The sequence below is a fragment of the Cyprinus carpio genome, unplaced genomic scaffold (genome assembly GCF_018340385.1).
Source record: "Cyprinus carpio isolate SPL01 unplaced genomic scaffold, ASM1834038v1 S000000170, whole genome shotgun sequence".
In the NCBI taxonomy this organism is placed as follows: Eukaryota; Metazoa; Chordata; class Actinopteri; order Cypriniformes; family Cyprinidae; genus Cyprinus; species Cyprinus carpio.
In genome coordinates, this window is record NW_024872921.1 from 527,886 (window position 1) to 548,661 (window position 20,776).

The window sequence follows — 20,776 nt, forward strand, 5'->3', positions numbered from 1 at the left end:
ACAAGAGCTGCTCACACTTACATGTGATCAAATGAAGAGAAAATAACATGTTTGTTTTGAAAACCAGACACAATTTTAAAGTTACATTTGTATTAAAATTAAAAAATGAAATCATTTACCTGTTGAGAGTGTGTTGACAGCCAGTTGGATCACTCAGCTCCAGAAAATCAGTAATAAGGTGCTTTGACAGTTAAAAAAAGGCAGAAATAAAGAACCCTAAACTCTAACAAAGAACCATTTCAGCATTTATATATATAGCAAAAAACAGCACGAATAAAGAAATAGAAAAAAGATACAATTTAAACAATTCTTTTCAGGTTTGAGTTTTTCAGGTTTGTAGGTGTTCAGGTACAGAAATTGAATAATGAAGTATAAAATAACTTTGCTTAGTCTTCACTTTTAAAACTAAAGAAAGATATAGTTTTAACAAGAATTAATACGTTTTTCAGTCAAAATCAGTGAGGGATTTTCTTTAAAATCCCTTGAATGTTTAAATTGACAAGGCTTAAAAATATGTGCAAATGATAAACTTTTGTGACAGATTTGTCACTGGTCTCTTCGGGCAACTGACAAATATGTCAGCTGTCCTGAGCATTCATGCAAGCCCTGGGCCATCACACAGTCCCTACTGTCAATAGCCTTATAAATGAATTAAATTATTCAGTGGTTCATTCACTAAGACAGTGGCCTTCCATATTGTTTTCTTTGATGTCTATTTTTGTGATAAATGCTTTTGTGAAAAGTAAACTTCTTCATTAGTGTATGGGAATTGGAATGAAGTACAAGTAGTGTTACTATGTAAAAAGTTATTTATTTTTAAAAATTATTATGGGAGGGTGAAATTATTATTTATTTATTTTTTTTAACTAGGGCACCTGCCCTCCAAAATCTCTATGCATGTCCTTAGTAGAAACATTTAAATAAAAGTCATGTAATCCTATTTTTTTTTGCCAAACAGCACCACAAAACAAAAATCGGACCAAAAAGGTCAATGACAAGTGGGCCCCACATTGGCTTTGTAGGTTTACTGTGGGCTTGCCCACAAAAAAACCTACATGGGACCTTTATAAGGGCAATACCATGTGGGCCCCACATGGGCTATCCCATACGGGGCCTGTGTGGGTTTAGTGTGGGCAAGCCCACAGTGGGCTTGCCCACACTAAACCCCAAGTGGGCCCCAAAGGGTAATCCCATGCGGGACCCACATGGGCTATCCCATATGGGGCCTATGTGGGTTTTCTGTGGGCAAGCCCACAGTGGGCTTGCCCACACTAAACCCACATAGGGGCCCCAAAGGGCAATCCCATGCGGGCCCCACATGGGCTAACCCACCTGGGGCCCACTTGGGGTTTAGTTTGGGTTTTTCCTGCCCGCACTGTCCCATAGAAAACCCGCAGTGGGCCCGCGTGGGCATGTTTGCTGGGTTATCTTTGTGTCTTATTAAGCTAATACTGTCAATAAAAGATTTACGTAAACACAGTTGTGTTATGACTAAAGTGAAAGCAAGCAAACATTTGAGAGAAAATTGGGTGCGAGTCATGCGTGTATAGTAGACGCGTCGCGTGCAGGTCTTTAAGTGACAGAGCAGCATTATAGTAAACATGTTTAGGCTTATCCTTAAAGCAATAGTTCACCCAGAAATGATAATTCTCTCATATTTTACTCACTCTAAAGTTGTTCCAAACATGTATTAATTTCTTTCTTGTGCTGAACACAAAATAAGATATTTTGAATAATGTGATACAAAAAGTTGCTCATCTCCATTGACTTGCATAGTAGGGAAAAAATATACTATGGAAGTCATTGGAGACTAAGAGATAATAACTCTCTGCTCTTGACTGGGAACTTTAATAGTAGCTTTAATACGAATCAATCTATAATATATACAGTAAAGTCTATTTAGTGTTTTATTTTTATATTAAATTTTTTGAATGCTACTGTGAAATCTACTGTAGCTGAATAATAATAATATATAAAGTACTGTTTATCTTAATTTTTAATAACAAAGAAAATAAAAAAGATTTTTTATCTTTGCCATTTTGGCCTATATGCAATTATTTTTCTTAAATTAGATCATATAAGGAAATATGAGATAAATTTTAAGTGTGTTTTAATTGAAGGAAGGCAGCTTTGTTGACTAATTTATGTTTGTTTGCTTTTTATGTGAAATGGGGAATGAATGGAGCAGTACTGAGGTAAGTGAAATTTCATACAGAATGTGTCCATAAATAGTATATAAGGCAGATTGAGTTGAAATGTACCTTATATATTATATAATTTTATGTATTAAAGTTTGTATAACTAGAGTATCGAGTTCTCTTTCGTGCTTGAACAAACACTTGAATTACCAAACAGAATTATGCCAAAATTCCTGTTTTGTCGATCTTTGTCATTAGAGCAGTCTTAAAATAGATAAATAATTTCTTAAATAACTTGAGAGTTCTGAGAAAATCAGATGTGCATCAGATCTGTGTCATGTTAGACAGTGTCAGATCTTAAATTCAGAGCAGCCTAATAAACCAGTTGGTGTGATGCAGTGTAAATTTCATTAACGAAGACGAAAATGTTCGTTGACAACTTTTTTTCCCTGCAAGGCAAGATGATGAGAGGTGATACCTATGTGACTATATCAAAACATGCAATAACGTTTACAAAAAGGAGCGCATCTACAGAGTTAAGCCATTGTAAATTGTAATATGTTTATTTTGTGTACATGATTCATCTAAAATAGGACGTGTTTGGTTGAGGTAATGAATGATGCAGTAAGTGCTTAATTGTACTGGTGATCATCTTTATCTTTAACGTGCACATCTCAAACAGCAATGCACATTTATAACTATAATTGAGGATATCATATACATGCTATTATAATGAGAACACTATTGTAATAAAAAGTTGTGAATTCCCTGGGTTTACTTGCCGTGTTTTAGTGTGTTTTTGTGGAAGTAGCGTTTCCAGAACAGGCATTACACATTCTAACCAGCACAGTCAAGGTCGCTTGTGCATTCACGTCATTTTGTCCTGAGTCGGAATATATTAAGTTTATGTAATAAAAATATCTTAATATTCTCACATAGGTTGTTTTGTTAAATTAAACAAGCTGTTAGAAAGGTTATTCAGTTTCCCGTTGCTTGTTGTCTTAAGCACATGCGTGATCAAACAGCAATGCAAAACATTAAAAGTTATGATTGGTACTGTTATATCATTATAATTTTATACACTATTGTAATAAAAGGTTATAAATTATCTGCGTTTAGTTCCAAACTGAACAATTACTAAAAAAATTTAATTTTAAAATTAAAACTGCTGTGATTTCTGTCATTAATGGTAATCAATGAACAAAGGAAACAGCAAATTGTAGGTGTAATAAAGACTAATCTGTTTTAAAATGTTAAAAACTGTAAGCTTTTAATTATACTAAAATGTTGAATGTATATGTTTTTAATGAATTCCATAGAGATAGTAGTAATATTATTATCATCTTTCATAAAAAGATGGCATTAAATAAATATTTAAAATATACTCCATTGGTTTCACAGACTAGGCTTAATCTAGTTCAAGACTAAAATGCAGGTTTGAGTCATTTCAACTGAAAGAAACTTGTACTGACATATTACTAACATTGTTTTGTGTTAAGATGCACACTAGTAATGTTTTTTTTCTTTTCTAGGGCACATATAAAAGATACATAAATATCCTAATTGAACTAAGGCCTAATCCTGGTTTAGTTTAAGCCCTGTCTGTGAAATGATGGCACTGTTATTAATTTGTTTGTAATGTGGACAATAACTGAAATTATTGTTATATAAAATATTAAGCTGAAATGTTTTTAATCTTGATTAATTGGAGAAAGAAGGTGTAATTAAGTAGCACATTTTTTAATAGATTGATTAATTGGTGAAATTATTTTTATTTAAGTTGTTAATTTTTTATATATATATATATATATATATATATATATATATATATTATTGTTTTACATTTTAATGAAACAAATAGTGATAATCATTGAAACTGATTATAATTATTGGCGACTAATTGCTTACCAATATTTTTTGAAACTGAATTTGATATTTTTCCTTGTTTTTCAGAAGACTTTCAGAACTCATCTAAGATAAGTCATGGTAAACTATTGCTTGTCATTATGAAAATATTAGCAATGCAGGTCATTGTGTCAAAGTTAAACAAATGCATTATTTAACAGTTTAGTTGCAAGTTAATTAAAAGCATTAATTGGTATTTGGTAATTTAGTTGTTGTGAAAAACTAATTTAGTATCAGTGTATTTTTGTGAAGGTAAATACATTTGTTAAATGTTGACAAAGTTTTTGGCTAAAAAGAAAGTACAAATTAAGGGCAAAAATAATTAATTAGTTTAACTTTTTGCTTGTGAAGTAATGATGAAAGTTATGTATAAAACATTTTAGACTAGTGCATAAAATTCAATTTAGAAAGCACTGTGCTAAACTTGTTTCTCTGTGTGTGTTTTTATGTAATTGCAGATGCCACGTGGAAAGGGTTTCCGTCGGTCTTTGGCGGCCAAGAGGAGGAATGCTGAGCGTTATACGCTCAGTTCCTTCTTGGACTTAGAAGAGGTTGTGCCTCCTCTCCAAAAAAAGGCAGTTTCTAACAGCTCTTTACAAGAGAGTGTTGACATTGAAAACTCAATGAAATCTGACACAAAGAACTCTCAAAATTGTCACAAGGCTTTCAAAAATGTTTCAAACTCTGTTACAAGTGTTACCGCAAATGTTCCAAAGTCTGCCACAAGTGTTGCCAAAAATGTTCCCAAGTCTGTCACAAGTGTTGCCAAAAATGTTCCAAAGTCTGCCACAAGTGTTCCAATGTCTAACAAAAGCTGGAGTGATGTTACCAGAGCTTCAGTTGTCAATAACTCTGGTTATTTCCCACAGAAAGTCATACGTGGTTCTTTCCATCAGGGTGATGCGCGATTTGGTTTGAACAGAAACCGTCAGTGTGCAGTGAACAGTATCACAGCAGTCATGACGAGTGTGCTTAAGGATGTGCTGACATGGACAACAGAGGACCTGAATGCTGTTCTGTTGCATGGAAATGAGCTGTACACATCAATGAGACTGCAGGGGCAGATCCACGATCGAACAGGGCTGGGTCACATTTCTGTTGCAGAAATGCCAAGACTGCACACACTTCATAACACAACATTCTCAATAAAGCATGGAGAATCTTTCTGTGGTGTTATTGGTGTTGATCTCTATGATGAATCATTGCGAGATGTGTCTATGTCTATAGAAGAAGCACTTCAGAGGGCTCTGCTTCAGTGTGATGCATGTTTGTTAAACATTAAAGAATACATTTGTGCAGTCATAAAGGCAGGGCCAATATTTGCTCTAGTGGATCCCCATTCACGTAATGGTAAAGGTTTACCTGAACCTAATGGAAGAAGCATAATAGTTTACTGTGATGACATATACATGTTGTTTAGTCATGTTGGTAACCTTGCCTTCTCACTGAATGCCCAGGGAACACCTTTTGAAGTGACGTCTGTGAAAGCAACGGTAATTGGTAAGACCACAACTATGGAGGCAAGTTCTAAGTCTGGTCAAGAAAGCAGCGGCAATGTTTCACATGCAACCACAGAGAAGGAAAGTAAGTGCATCGGACACCGTGGTAAACGCACACGTAAAGATAAAGTAGCAAGTCTTACACATGTTTCATCTACGAGCTCGGAGCAGAGTAAGTATATCAAAGACCACGATCAACACACACTTGTAAACAAACAAACGAGTGTTTGCAAATTGGATCAGACATGCCTGGATTCAAGTAAGAAAAACAGTCAATTGAAAACTGAGCCAGAACTTGCATATGTGAGCAAGCTGCATGATAATTTATTCATGGCTGATGATGTAATCGGAGGGACAGTAGATGCTGAGTTCAATTTCCAGCCTTTAATGTCTCCCGATCAGGACGCTAATTTATCAATGAATGATGACGTAATTATTGGAGAGACAGTAGGTACTGAGTTAAATTTCCAACCTTTAATGTCTGCTGATCAGGACGCTAATTCATCAATAAATGATGACGTAATTATTGGAGAGACAGTAGGTACTGAGTTCAGTCTCCAGCCTTTAATGTCTGCCGATCAGGATGCTAATTTATCAATGAATGATGACGTAATTATTGGAGAGACAGTAGGTACTGAGTTCAGTTTCCAGCCTTTAATGTCTGCCGATCAGGACGCTAATTTATCAATGAATGATGACGTAATTATTGGAGAGACAGTAGGTAGGCCTGCTGAGCGCATTTGCGAAGCTGTAACGTCTGCCGAGCAGGACGCTCATTTATCAATAGATGATGACATAATTTTTAGAGATACAGTAGGTACTGAGTTCAGTTTCCAACCTTTAATGTCTGCAGATCAGGATGCTTTGTGTGCACGTTTAAGACTGACTAATGAAAGCATTGGTGTTGAAGGCACACATTTTGGTTCTTTAGGAGTACCATGCAAAACAAAATCCATTAAATCAGATGGTAATTGCATGTTTAGATCAATAGCACACTCAGTGTGTGGCAATCAAGAGAAACACTTGATAATTAGACGTGCAGTTGTGAAACATCTTGAAGCTAAAAGTTCTAAATTTGAGAGATATTTAAGAGAAGAGTATAGATCAGTGAAAGATTATTTGACACAGTCTAAAATGAAGTTTTCTGGAACGTGGGGCAGTCATGTGGAATTATTTTGTGCAGCTGACCTTTTAAAAATTAATGTAATGACTTTTAATGATGACAGATGGAATGCACACATCCCTACTGAACAGGTTTTTACAGATAATGCAATCTATTTGAAGCACTGCAATGGAAATCACTATGAAGTTGTTACTTGTGTTAAACATAAAAATCAAGAAAATGTATGTTCAAAAGCATGTAACATTGAAGTGGATGATCAGAGCACAACTCGCAATTTGCGAAAAAGGAAATTAAATGACATAGCAGAGTATTCTAAAAGTAAAAGAGAACGTCAGCAATACCACAGCGACTCCAATTTCAGACAGAAAAAAATTGAGAACATTAGAACGAAATACTGTGAAGACAGTGATTACAGGCAGAAAAAGATTGAGAACATCAGAACGAAATACTGTGAAGACAGTGATTACAGGCAGAAAAAGATTGAGAACATCAGAACGAAATACTGTGAAGACAGTGTTTACAGGCAGAAAAAGATTGAGAACATTTACAGGCAGAAAAGACAGAACGAAATACTGTGAAGACAGGTTTACAGGCAGAAAAAGATTGAGAACATCAGAACGAAATACTGTGAAGACAGTGATTACAGGCAGAAAAAGATTGAGAACATCAGAACGAAATACTGTGAAGACAGTGATTTTAAGAAGAAAAAACTGGAAAATATTAGAGCTAAATATAAGAACAATATTAATGTACAACAGTCAAAATGTGAAAAATCAAAGGATAAATATCGCAGAAACCCAACCTTTAAAGCAAGTGTATGTGAATATTCAAAGAATAAATACAGCAAAAACCCCACCTTTAAAGCAAGCGTACGTGAATACTCTAAAAAGAAATATCATGACAATGAAAATTTCAGAATGAGTATAAAAAAAAAAGAGCTGAAATGTCTGCAAAACAGAAGGACAGACAGAAAGATATCGATTTCACTATTAAATCAGTTTCATCAAGAAGTCAGTACAGGCCCAGAATTTGTTTGCAGTGTTTGTCATCGTTTATTGTTCAGAAAACAGGTTATTGAATGTAAAAGAGATTGCTATAAAATCAGAGGTCAACAAATTACAGATTTGGCTGAAAGATGTATTACAAAAAAGTATTTACACATATGCAATACTGAATGTGAAAATAGATGCCAGTTATCAGGTAATCCAGCTTGTAAATTGTGGATTTGCTATACATGCCATCGTAAAATTCTGGGTGGAAGATTGCCTGAAGAGAGTATTGCCAACAACATGCATTTGGTGGACATTCCAAAAGAACTAAAAGGTCTAAACTCATTGGAGGAACATCTTATTGCACGCAATATTCCTTTTATGAAGTTGCTTTGTCTTCCACGTGGAAAACAGAAAGGCTGTCATGGGCCGGTTGTTTCTATTCCTGTTAATACTGCAGTTGTCTCAAATATTCTTCCACGTAATGAATGTGATGATCAAATGATAAAAATAAAACTGAAACGGAAATTGACATATAAAGGCCATTATGAATATAAATATGTCAGCACTGATCGTGTCAGACATGCACTGTCTTATTTGGTGAGACATAATAAGTGGTATAATGATGTGGAGTTTAATGAGCAGTGGATAAACTCTTTGAATGCAGCTGATGAAGTTGAGAATTGTGATGATGATTTTGAAATGGAGGAACAAGATGTAACAGACAAAAATGAAGATGAGAAAGTAGTTAAAGATGATCCAGAGGAAGACATAACATATATTAAAGAACAAAGTGGTCTTTTGTCAGATACATCGCTGCAACCTGTTGATCTGGGTTCAGAAATAATTGATCAACATTTTCATGATGTGCTAAATGTTGCACCCGTGAAGGTAACCAGTCCTATTAGACTGCTATCTGATAAATCCAATGAGGCAAAGTGTTTCCCTGTTCTCTATCCTACTGGTGGCCCAACATTTCATGATGAAAGACAGGAAAAAATCACATTGTCACGATACTTGAATGCAAGAATACTAAATGCAGATGGACGTTTTGCACAGAACACAGACTTCCTTTTTTATGCGCAATATATATCAGAACTCGATCAAATTGTATCCAATGTCTCAATTGCACTGAGGAAAGGCTCTGAGAAAAATTGCTTAAAAGTAACAGCAGATATGCTAACAAACTCTGATTCCTTGCAAAGAATATTAAATTATGATGAAGGATATAAGTTCTTAAGACCAGTGAGAGGGACCCCTCCCTATTGGATGTCTACGCAAAAAGATCTGTTTGCCCTGATCAGACAACTAGGCATACCGACTTTCTTTACATCTTTTAGTTCTGCTGATCTGAGATGGCCTGAAATGATGAAGACTATTATTAAGCAAGAAGGGAAACAAATAAATGTTGATGAGCTTGACTGGTCTGAAAAATGTGGACTCATAAGACGAAATCCTGTAACCGCAGCAAGGATGTTTGATCACAGATGGCATTGTTTTCTTAAAAATGTCATAATGTCACCAGCAAAGCCTATCGGCAAGATAAAGGACTACTTTTATCGTGTTGAATTTCAACAACGTGGTTCTCCTCATGTTCACTGTCTGTTTTGGGTGGAAAATGCTCCGAAGCTCAATGATCATGATGCAGACAATGATGCTCTGGTTGCTGACTTTATTGACACATATATCACTTGTGAGATACCACCAGAAAATGACACTGTACTTTACGAAACAGTGAACACTGTTCAGAAGCACAGTACAAGACATTCAAAAACATGTCGGAAGAAAAATACAGTTTGTAGATTTAATTTTCCAAGACCACCATCTAGTCGGACTTTCATTACTAGAGGAAACAATGCAGATGAGTTCAAAGGCAAGAGTGAAGATACCACAGCAAGTGCAATTATAAAGAAAGTGAAAACCGCTTTAAATTTTTTTTCATCTATTGGGATTAATCAAACTATGTTTGAAAAAGCATACAACGATTGTTCTAAAAAGAAAAGTATTGTCTTGAAAAGAAATCCAAAAGATGTTTGGATAAATCAGTATAACAAAGATTTACTGCGTGCTTGGCAAGGGAATATGGATATTCAGTATGTTACAGATGCTTTTTCTGTAGTGGTCTACATACTTAGTTACATTACAAAAGCTGAACAAGAAATGGGACTTCTGCTTCAACGTGCACAAAATGAAGCTATGAATGCAAATCTTGATGCTAAAGCATCATTAAAAACAGTTGGAACCATCTATCTGCACAACAGAGAAATTTCTGCTCAAGAGGCAGTGTACAGGCTGACAGGCATGCATTTGAAGGAATGTTCCCGTAAAGTACAATTTATTCCAATAGGACAAAATCCTATAAAGATGAGTTTGCCTTTGCATATGCTCCAAAACAAAGTGGAAAACGACCAGTCAGATGATGAAAACAATTTTTGGATGACAAGTGTCATTGACAGGTACAAGAACAGACCAGAGAAAGAACCTCTAGATAATCTGTGTCTTGCCAGTTTTTGTTCTGAGTACAGAGTTCTGACAAAATCAGAGGTTTCCTCACAAAACAAAACAGCAGAAAATGAAATGATTAAACTCAATAACAACAATGGCCATGTAAAGCGGAGGACACGCACCGAACCTGCAGTAGTGAGGTATCCAAGGTTTTCCCCCACAAAAGATCCAGAAAAATATTATCATTCATTGTTGCAGCTTTTCTTACCACATTATGATGACTCTGATCTGAAGCCTAGCAAGTATGACACAGATGAGGAGTTTTACATCAGTGGTGTCATAAAGATTGGTTTTGAAGTGAAACAAGTCAAATTAATTGTTGATGGCAACAGAGCATTGTTTGAAAAGGAAAGTGATAAAATAGAACAAGCTAAACAGCTTTTGGAGCAGGATATTGATTTAGAAGATGCCTGGGCCCAGATATGTCCTGAAACCGAAAAACAGCGTGATGAATGCATAGAACTGATGAAGGATAAATTATTGGTCGATGAAGATGACAGCCAAGAACTTATTCCAGATCTTATAGCTAACCCTCAAACTGTGTGTACCATTGAAACAAACCACACTATGATGCCTAGAGATGAGGCATTGAATTTACTAAGATCATTAAACGAGGAACAATCTGCTGTGTTCTACAAAGTGCAAAAGTGGTGTCTACAGAAAGTACTTGGACAAAACCCTGAACCATTTCGATTATTTCTTACTGGTGGAGCAGGTACAGGAAAAAGTCATCTAATTAAAGCAATACAATATGAATCGTGTAGACTTTTATCTCAGCTTTCTGAGAATCCTGATGACATTACTGTACTTCTGACAGCTTCAACTGGAGTTGCTAGCTTTGGCATTGGAGGGGGAACAATACATAATAAACTTGCAATTGGTGCAAATGTCAGACTGCCATATCAGCCTCTTAGCGATGACAAAATAAACTCATTACGCACAAAATTGGGTACTTTGCAAAAATTGAATTTTAATGGTTATCGATACAATGGTGTGCGACTACTGGTGACCACTGACCCTCGTCTTTTGTCATACATCCAAGGATTTGAACTTGCTGAATTAACTAAAGTGCGACAACAAGATCCAAGTTTTGCTGAAATGTTAAATCGGCTGAGAGTACATAAGAAAAAGGAATGTCTTTCAACTAATGACATTGCTATGTTGAAAAAATGTGAAACCGGAGAGAAGTGTAATGATATTCACATATTTGCTACAAATGCTGAAGTTGATAAATATAATTTTGAAAGGCTACATGAATGTTGCCCAGAGGCAATCAGTATAAATGCTAAAGATTATGTCAAAAATTCAAAAACTGGACGAATGGAACGTAAAGTTGGATTTCATACGAAAGTTTTCAACTCATCTTTGTCTAAATGTGTTTCCCTTGGTATTGGAGCAAGGGTTATGCTAAAAAAAAATATTGATGTTGCTGACGGTCTGGTCAATGGAGCGTTTGGTACAGTTGTCTACATAACTGAAAGTCAAAGCAATGATGATGATTTTCCATCAGCTATACATGTGGAGTTTGATGATCCAAATGTCGGTAAAATTCAGAGATCTAAAAACCGCCAGAGATTTTCCCAAAATTCAACAGTAATTGAAGTACAAGAAGATCAAGTCACAAATGATGGTGGTATAAGACGTCAGTTTCCTCTCAGATTGGCATGGGCATGCACAGTTCATAAAGTGCAAGGACTCACAGTAGACAGAGCTGTTGTATCACTTAAGAAAATCTTTACAGCAGGGCAAGCATATGTTGCATTGAGCCGAGTAAGATCTCTTAGTGGATTAATAATTGAGGACTTTAAAGAGTCTGCCATATTTTGTAATGACAAAATTGAGTTGGCTATGAAAGATATGCCAAAATTGTCTATGGAAAAGGACAGTTTCACTGAATCACTTGGTAGATTCAAATTAGCATTGCTTAATGTACAAAGTATCAAAGCTCATTTTCAGGATGTTCTTGCACATACAGTTTTAATGAATGCTGATTGTATTTGTTTGACAGAAACCTGGCTAAATGCTGATGACAAAGCACAAGAACCACAAATACCAGAATTTGTATTCAAGCACAATCCAAGAGCTAAGTGTTATGACAACAGTACAGCTCTTTATACTGAATTAAAACATCAGAGAGGGGGTGGAGTTGTTTTGTCTTGTTCTGATAAAATTGAGTGTAATATTTGTACTCCTGAGTACTGGAACTTAGAATGCTTATATTTTATAGTTCCACATGTCAATTTGATTGCTGCACTTTTGTATAGGCCCAATATATATAAAACTGACAAGTTTCGACAGCAGCTATTACATGTTATTGAAGAGATAGAAAAGCATCCAGGAAAGAAAATGATAATGGGAGACTTTAATGAAGACATTGTTACTTCATCTACAGTTATGAAATTAATGGAACAACATGGATACAATCAACATGTACAAAATCCAACCACAGAAAAAGGAACCTTAATAGACCATGTTTATACAAAAGATATAGTAGGCATAAGTGTCCAGTGTTGTGTAAACTTACTATAGTTTTCATCAGGCAATACTCATTTCACTGTTGTGATCTAATATGTATAAGTATATGTGTGAAGCTTCCGCCTGCCAGTGGGGGAGAGGGGGGTAGGGAGGCAAGACATAAAACGAGGCGGCTCCCTAGGGTGGGTAGGTACTGGAGACTGGGTTGGCTGACACAGGGGTTGATTGGTACAGGCTTTATATCTTTTTAAGTTTGCATCTTTGCAACCTTTAAAAATCAATTTAATTATGATTCAAGCAAACCTTTAATTTTTCATCACTTCTTCCTCAAGTTGGAAATAGGTAATTTGCGCTCACATGCTGTGTTCCTTGGATGTACTAGCCATTTTTCAAGTTCCCTCTATGGAATCAAACCATAATTCCATGTTATACACGGTCACCATGTTAGGCACGTCAAAGTACTATTTAACTATTTGTTACAAATACACCCCTGCTACTTATGACTTGTTTTGTGCTCCAGGGTCACACATATGTTTGTTTTTAGCTGTGCCAATCAACCCCATAACTCATAGCCACAGGAATGGATTTTGAGTACAACATATTGTCAATTTAACACTTTTTATTTAATTGTTAAACCAGTACAATGGTTAATTTTGCTATGTCATTTTCTTTTTAATTTCCATTCCATTCATAGCAGTAAATGGCAATATAATATATTTGTATTTTATTCATTTCCCCCATGTTTTGACTGTATTTTTTTTGTGCAATAATTTAAAGTTTTGTTTAAACTTGTGTCAGCCAACCCAGTCTCCTTTTTTTTTTTTTTTTTTTTTTTTTTTTTTTTTTTTTTTTTTTTTAAGCTTGAATCAGCAAGTTATGGCTATTATGCAAAACCACACTGATTAGTGCTGTTATTTCATAGCATGGCCATAGCTTTACCTTTAGAGGAGGCTAGACCTTCATATTGGGTCTTCAGGTTTCTGGGTTTCAAATGGCATAATTTGACATTTTTAATCTTTAGTCTTGCTCTAGAATTTTTTTTTTTTTTTTTTTTTTTTTTTTGTGGACCAGTTCTGAACAGGTATTTAGAATGGCATCCAACAAGCTATGTTCATGCTTTAAAGTACTTGCATGTTTTCTACTTATAGCACTGTTTTAATTATTTATGATGTAATGTCATTATTAATTTTGTGTAGAGATGATTTTATTTATAAATTTAGTAAATCATGATTTAAAAAACAAATGTAAGATGCCTGTAACTGTAGTGTTACTTTCACAGTCTACAAAAGAAATCTTTCTCAAGCCACAAACAAACTGGAGATTATGGACAACTGAACTAAAATATTAGCATATCATCCTTCACCTGGTTAAAAAGAAGTGACCTTCTCTTGGTTCCAAAACAAAAAAGAACATTTCATGTCTTACCATCTGGTATGCAACAACACAGCAGAAAAGTCTTAGTGTTCTTAATATTGCATAAACTACATTAAACAACAAAATGTTGTTTTATTGTTTTGTAGGACTATGAGGACACTACAACTATGAGGACACTACAACTCATCTAGAGCACCTTCTACTGACTATCTGATTATCCACAAAAAAAAAAAAAAAACATCCTCCATGTCTTGCACCAAACAACAAAAAGGAACAAAGAGTGGATTTCACTAAAATCATGCTACTAAACAGAGACTTGATGTGAGTACTTAAATTTTTTTTAATAATGCTGTTTTTCATATTTTATTTTGATGTTATTCATTATTAATTATGTTAAAACAATTGATAACATAATTTTGTTTTGTTATGTTGTAGAAAATCTGTTGAGGACATTACAAAATAATACAGGATGATAGACGTGTTACATAATCATGACTACAAGCGTACTTCCTTGACGTCATTCACGGCAGAAACTGTTAAGAACAGGACAGAAGTACCAAAAAGAACCCCTTATTATTACAGTTTGTATTTCAATGTGGATACAATATATATTCAATTCATTTTTTTTATTGAATTGTTTGTAGGTATAGTTGTAACTGCAATGTAAACAAAATTATACTGCATTTACAAGTGATATATTTGTTACTTATATCAACATTACAAATGCACTTAACTATGTAGTGGCAATTCCCATTGGTGTGGTTTTGCATAATAGCCAAACCTCAAGTGTAGAACTCAAAACTTGCTGGTTCAAGCTTAAGCCAGGTCAACAAAGCCATTAGGCATGACCATTATTCTTTGATTTCTCATGTTCTGTTCTGTTTTTGGAATCCTATTTTGTTGTTCATTTTGTTAAATTTTTACTGCGTTTATAGTTTCTGTGTTTAGTTTCTTTTCCTCCTGAGCTGCAAGTTTCTAGTATATTGTCATGTTTCCTTGGTTAGCAATTATGTTCACTTGTGTTTAGTTTAGTTCATCTTTATTCTCTGTGTATTTCAACTCTTCAGTTTCATTGATATTGTTTGTCTCAGTTTGCAAAGCTGTTTAGTTTTGTTTCATGTTGATTTAATTTCTATTGCCATTGGCAACCTTGGCTTCTGATTTCAGTGCTATGCCCTGTCATGTCACTGCTCCAACGGAGTCCCTGATCCTTCTGACTGCACCCTGATCTGTCATCTCCCTGGCTCCGCAACATACTTCCAGACTTCTGGTTCAGCAGCATAACCTTTGTTTTCCAGCATTCTAGCTCCATATTAGTGTCCAGGCTTCCTTACTGTTCATTAGTCTTGTATCTCCTGGCTGCACAATGGGACTACATCCATCTGGCTCCATCAAGGTATCCGACTTTCTCATTCTTGCTGAACAAAAATAAATAAATAAATCTTCTTCAGATAGAGTTGATGTGACTGTTTTTATTATTTATAAATTCTATTTAAATGTTATATGAATTCTGATTTTCATATGTGTATTATCTGTTAATATTTTTAATATTACAGACAACTACAATAAATGACAATTTTTTTTATTGTGTTGTAAGACTAAGACAAAACTATACCTCATCTGTCACCTAGTTCGAAACAATTGACTATGCATGCACCTTCCAATCCTTCAGCTGCCCTGGGGTCCTACATCCTTCGACCTCCACCATCTTCGTCACTCCCACTGGCTCCATCTCATTCACAGATCTTCCATCTCCACTTTGTCACTCAGGTCCACTCAAGTGTCACTTGCTCCGTCTTGATCTCCACCATTACTGGCTTTGACTTGGTCTTCTCCGTCCTTGGATCCAAGTGGATCTCCAACCATCTAGTTCCATCTAGACATCTTCTCTGCCATTCTTACTCAACAAAAATATCTTCACAGAGACTTAATGTAAGCATATTTGCTCTATATAAATGCTATTTTGCATATGTTTTTGATATGTATATTATTTGTTAATCTGCTTAAACATTGCATAAAATTACAATAAACAACTATACTTTTTTTTACTGTTTTGTAGGAGTACGAGCACAATACACATCATCTGTTATTTTCTAATTCAAAAACAAGTATGCCTACATCTTATTTCCTCTAGCTCTGCGATCTTCCTCATTCCCACCGACTCCACCTCAGTCTGCCGATCTTCTGTCTTCACCTTGGCCCTCCAGTCCAGTGGCATTATACTGGTTCTCCAGCAGTTTGGCACCATCTTGGTCTCCAGCTTTCCTGATTTCACCTTGGTCTTCCATCTACTCAACTCTGTCCTGGTTTGCCTCATCCATGGCTCCACAGTCTCTCTATCTTTGTGGCTCCATCAAAGCATCCCTCCCTCCCAGTTTTGCTAAACAAGACATCTTTACAGATACATGATGTGAGTATAATTATTATTTATAAATATTGTTTTGCATATTTTTTTTCACATGTACATTATTTCTTAATGTATTGAGTTTTAGGACTATGAGAACACTATTCATAATCTAAGAACTTTTAGTTTAAAATAAATAACTCTGCCAATACCTTCAAATCATTTGGGTCCAATGTACTCAATCCCTCCAGCTCCACCATCTTCAACACTCCCACTGGCTCTTCCTCGGTCTGCAGATCTTCTACATCCACCTAGGCCCTCAAGCCCTGCTGTATTACCCTGGTTGTCCAGTCATCTGGTTACATCCATCTTGGTATCAAGACATCCTGACTCTGCCTTGGCCTTCTGTCTGGTCTGCACAGCCTGAGGATCGACAATGGGTCTCCATTGCTCCGGTTTCCATCAAGGCATCCCACTATGCCATTTCTGCCATGACACCCTAAATTACTTTTACAGTGGTCTCTTCTTCCACTGCACACCCGTGACCTCTTCCTTCACCACTTGTGCAGTAGTCTCTTCCTCTGCCAGCTCCACTGTAGTCTCTTACCCCCACCATCACACTGGCTGTTTAAAAGTCAAAAGCTGCCTTTTGGAAAGGCAGGTACTTTCATGTTCTGTTTCTGCTCAAGGAGTTTATATTTATATTTAGTTCCTGTTTTCTGAGGTGCCAATATACATTTTCACTGTGTTTTGATTTGTTTAATTAGTTGCATATTATGTTAACCTGTGTTTATTGAATTTATTGTTATTTATATGTATGTATTTGATATTTCCTAAATCTTTCCAGAGCTATTTTTTTTTGTTTTTTGTTTTTTTTTGTTTGTTTTTTGTTTGTATTTTCTGTGCTTTGAATAATTTTATTAATTAGATTAATAAAAGGACTGTTAACAAGCCTCTGCTTTCCTTGCTGGTGTCTGGATGTAACAATATCCTTGAGAAAAGCAATTGAGATGGTCCAGATACACGTGTTTTTGTATCTGAAACTACATATCATTACATCATTTCACTTTAAAACATAAAAATGGCAGTCTACTTACAATGTGCATTTTAAAAAATGCATTTATTCATTTATTTAGTTTTTAGAGACACATTGTACTTAATATCAAAATTAATCGTTGCCTTATATATAAATTATAAAAAACACAAAATACAATATGTTTGGTTTAGTACCGACTGAATGATTAAGACTACTGTTACTTGTCTGTATGCTTATATTATTCCGAAATGGCCTATGAACTGAATAAACTGTGTAAAGGTTATATTTTCTATTTTCTAAACCATCATAGACGGAATGTTCCCGAGAATGCTGCACGAGCTTGTGGCGCCATCTGCAGCTTCAAGTACTTCAAAGCGGCAAATGAGTATAATCGGCAATGAAGCGTGTAGTCCTCCTAACTTTTTATGAATGGTGGTTGAGAATGTGAGATTGCTTGTAATAACATACAAAACGGGGTTTTGTTTTGGATGTACTTTATACAAAATAAAGGCTATATGACGCGTTACATGTATGCTGTATTAGGCAAACTTTTGTTTTCAGTGTTGGTTCACTATGCCTTGTTAGGGGCCCGAGCCAATGGGCGGCAGGGCCCTCTTGTTCCCCTAAGGCAGTGTTGTCAAACTGAATTCCTGGAGGGCTGGAGCCCTGCTGAGTTTTGTTCCAACCCTGTGCCAACACACATACCATGCAGATTTCAAATAAGCCTGAAGGACTTGATTATTTCGATCAGGTGTGTTTATTTAGGGTTGAATCTAAACTCTGCAGGGCTCCGGCCCTCCAGGAATTGAGTTTGACACCCCTGCCCTAAGGATTATTATTAGGGCCCGAGCCAATGGGCGCAGGGCCCTCTTGTTTCCGTAAGGATTATTCTTCTTCTTTTTTTTTTTTTTCCTAAACCTTCCGGGGGTTTTTGGGGGCCTTAACATGCTCAAAAAAAAAACTCTTGAAAATTGGCACACACATTGGAACCTGCGGCCATCAGGACGCCACAGAGGCTGTAACCCGGGTGTGGCACAGGGGCTCTATGGTGCCCCCTGAAACACCGTCAGAAATCTTGAACCATAGCTCAGACATACTTGCATGTATTTAAATGAAACTCTGTACACTTATTGATCTCATTGAGCTGAACAACTTTTGCACTCTATGTAATAGGCTCCACCCAACAGGAAGTCAGCTATTCAGGGCTGTTTAAAAAAAGCATGCTCTGGAATTTGAAATACTCCTCTGAGGACTTTCAAACGTTTGCCTCGAAACTTGGTGAACATGATCTCAAGACATTGGGGATGCAAAATTGCCAGTGGATTTTTTATATCTCTTACGGTTTGCCTGTGGTGAGGTGTTGAAATTAGGGCGAAAAATGACAAGCAGGAAATGTCTAATAACATCCACATACATTCCTTGATTTTGATCAAACTTCATTGGTTTGTTTGTTGTATAATACCAATAGCATATATGTAACTATTACGAGTCAAAGTTATAGTGCTACCAACTGGCAGCAGGAAGTGTTTCATTTTCAAAATGCTTTGAATTCACCCTCATCTTTTTTTTTTTACTCGATTTGCTTCAAACTCCATCAGAATAATTACAAAACACTGCCGATGTAAATCTGTTGTGAGGATATTGATAGCTAATATAGTGTTGTCATGGCAACGTGTCAAACTTGAATATTTCTGTTCTGGTGATTTTGAGGCAGATAAAATGCTCAGAATTTACATGAAACTCAAAACATATTAATCACAGATAGAACATGGCAAAAGATCATAAAAGGGCGTGAAGGAGGCACTCTATAGCGCCACCTTTTGTCAAAAGGGGTGGGGGGGGGGGTTAGTTTTAGGTACAGACACCAATCTCGGTACATATATTGTTCTTATCAAGACAGACAACTTTCTATTTTACAGTCATCAGCTACGACCAACAGGAAGTCGGCTATTTTGGTTTAAATGTGGGGTTTTTGGAAAAATATATTGCTGTGAATTAATGCATACTGCTCAGAGGGAGAGTTACACTATACATACCAAACTTTTTCTACATGATGCCAAAACATTGAGGAACTTAAATTGCGAATGGATTTTGGATAGCTTGAACAGCAAGGGAAACATTAATTGTCTTGTATTTTTAAATTGCAGCTTGCAAACACTTCAAAAAAAAACCATTTTTCATACATAGAAACAAGTCATTCTGAGGAAACATGCATAGTTTCACGATTTACAACACTGCATGGATAACAGAAAATAAAAACTGTCAGACATCTGATCTCACTCTGAGGCCACTCTCTCTGTGTGAGGGAAGGGAGGGGCTGAGTGACTGACTTTGTTGTTGGTGACTGAGTGTGTGAAGCGGGAGGTTGGGGTGGTTGAGGGCTTGGCTGACAGAGAGAGAGAGACAGAGAAATAGAGAGTTAACATCTCTTTAATCACCAGAAAAAGAAAAAAAATCAGTAATTGTGTGTTGTTGTTTTTTTTTTTTTTTTTTTTCATCATTACAGCTGAAGAAATCTCTTAGGCCTTATCCTTTTCTGTCAGTTTTAGGGACAAAAAAAACCTAGTACAACCTGTTGGGCTCAGACAACATGACTTTTTTATAATTAGGTTAAGAATTATTTTAACTGCAACATAAAAAGATTTTAAAAAATACATACACGTAGATTTATATTTTTTTTTTTATTCTGTAATTAAATTTGAAACTTATTTGGTACTGACCTATGACAGACATCCTGTGACATGACATTTATCTGAATTTACACAATCTCATCGATGTAACAGTAAAACAGTTCAGCTCACAGATGAAGACTAAGCTCTAATGCAAGCAAAAATATTTTACAAATGCTTATAGATCAATAAAATCGTTAAAAATGCTTTTTCACCAAGTGCATAATAATTACACACATTGATATTCTGATTATATTTTTTTTCCAAGCACATTTTACCAATTCCAAATCACATCAATCTCAATAACTACTATACATTTGTTATTTAATCATTTATGAGTGATATATAATTGTCCTTGAAGTGAAAAACTACTTATATTCAGCAGTGCTGAATTATTAGGCATGATTTCTTGCCATGCATTGGTCTAGAGAGCACATTGTAGAGGTGCCTCAGGTGTTTGAAATAGATTTTTCTTATACATTATTACAAGGTTTCACACGTACTCTGTTTTCAGTGCATATTTAGTAGGCTATGTCTATGCGGTGCAGAAGCAGCAGCGAGAGCGAGTTATTGTAACGCGAAAGCATATTAAAATAATGCAAGAGCGCCAATCTGTCCGCTCGCACGCAGATTTAGTTTTCTTTGTCACAAAACCAGACAACCGTGCTCAGATACATGCTGCTCTCGCTCGGAGAGAGCGCGCACATTTAAACGGCAAA

The 20,776-nt window shown here is 35.8% G+C and overlaps 2 protein-coding genes across 2 annotated transcripts; both read left to right on the forward strand.

Moving 5' to 3' along the window:
- The first annotated feature begins 1,424 nt into the window (after nt 1-1,424).
- Nucleotides 1,425-7,243, forward strand: LOC109057905. The gene is made up of 4 exons (XM_042753883.1): nt 1,425-2,195; nt 4,092-4,124; nt 4,502-6,387; nt 7,027-7,243. The coding sequence occupies exons 2-4, from the start codon at nt 4,122-4,124 to the stop codon at nt 7,241-7,243; spliced, it is 2,106 nt and encodes a 701-aa protein (XP_042609817.1). The 5' UTR covers nt 1,425-2,195; nt 4,092-4,121.
- A 4,074-nt stretch (nt 7,244-11,317) lies between these two features.
- On the forward strand, nt 11,318-14,199 carry LOC122142824 (ATP-dependent DNA helicase PIF1-like). Its single transcript, XM_042753884.1, has 3 exons — nt 11,318-12,062; nt 12,168-12,220; nt 14,155-14,199. The coding sequence occupies exons 1-3, from the start codon at nt 11,318-11,320 to the stop codon at nt 14,197-14,199; spliced, it is 843 nt and encodes a 280-aa protein (XP_042609818.1).
- Nucleotides 14,200-20,776: the final 6,577 nt, after the last annotated feature.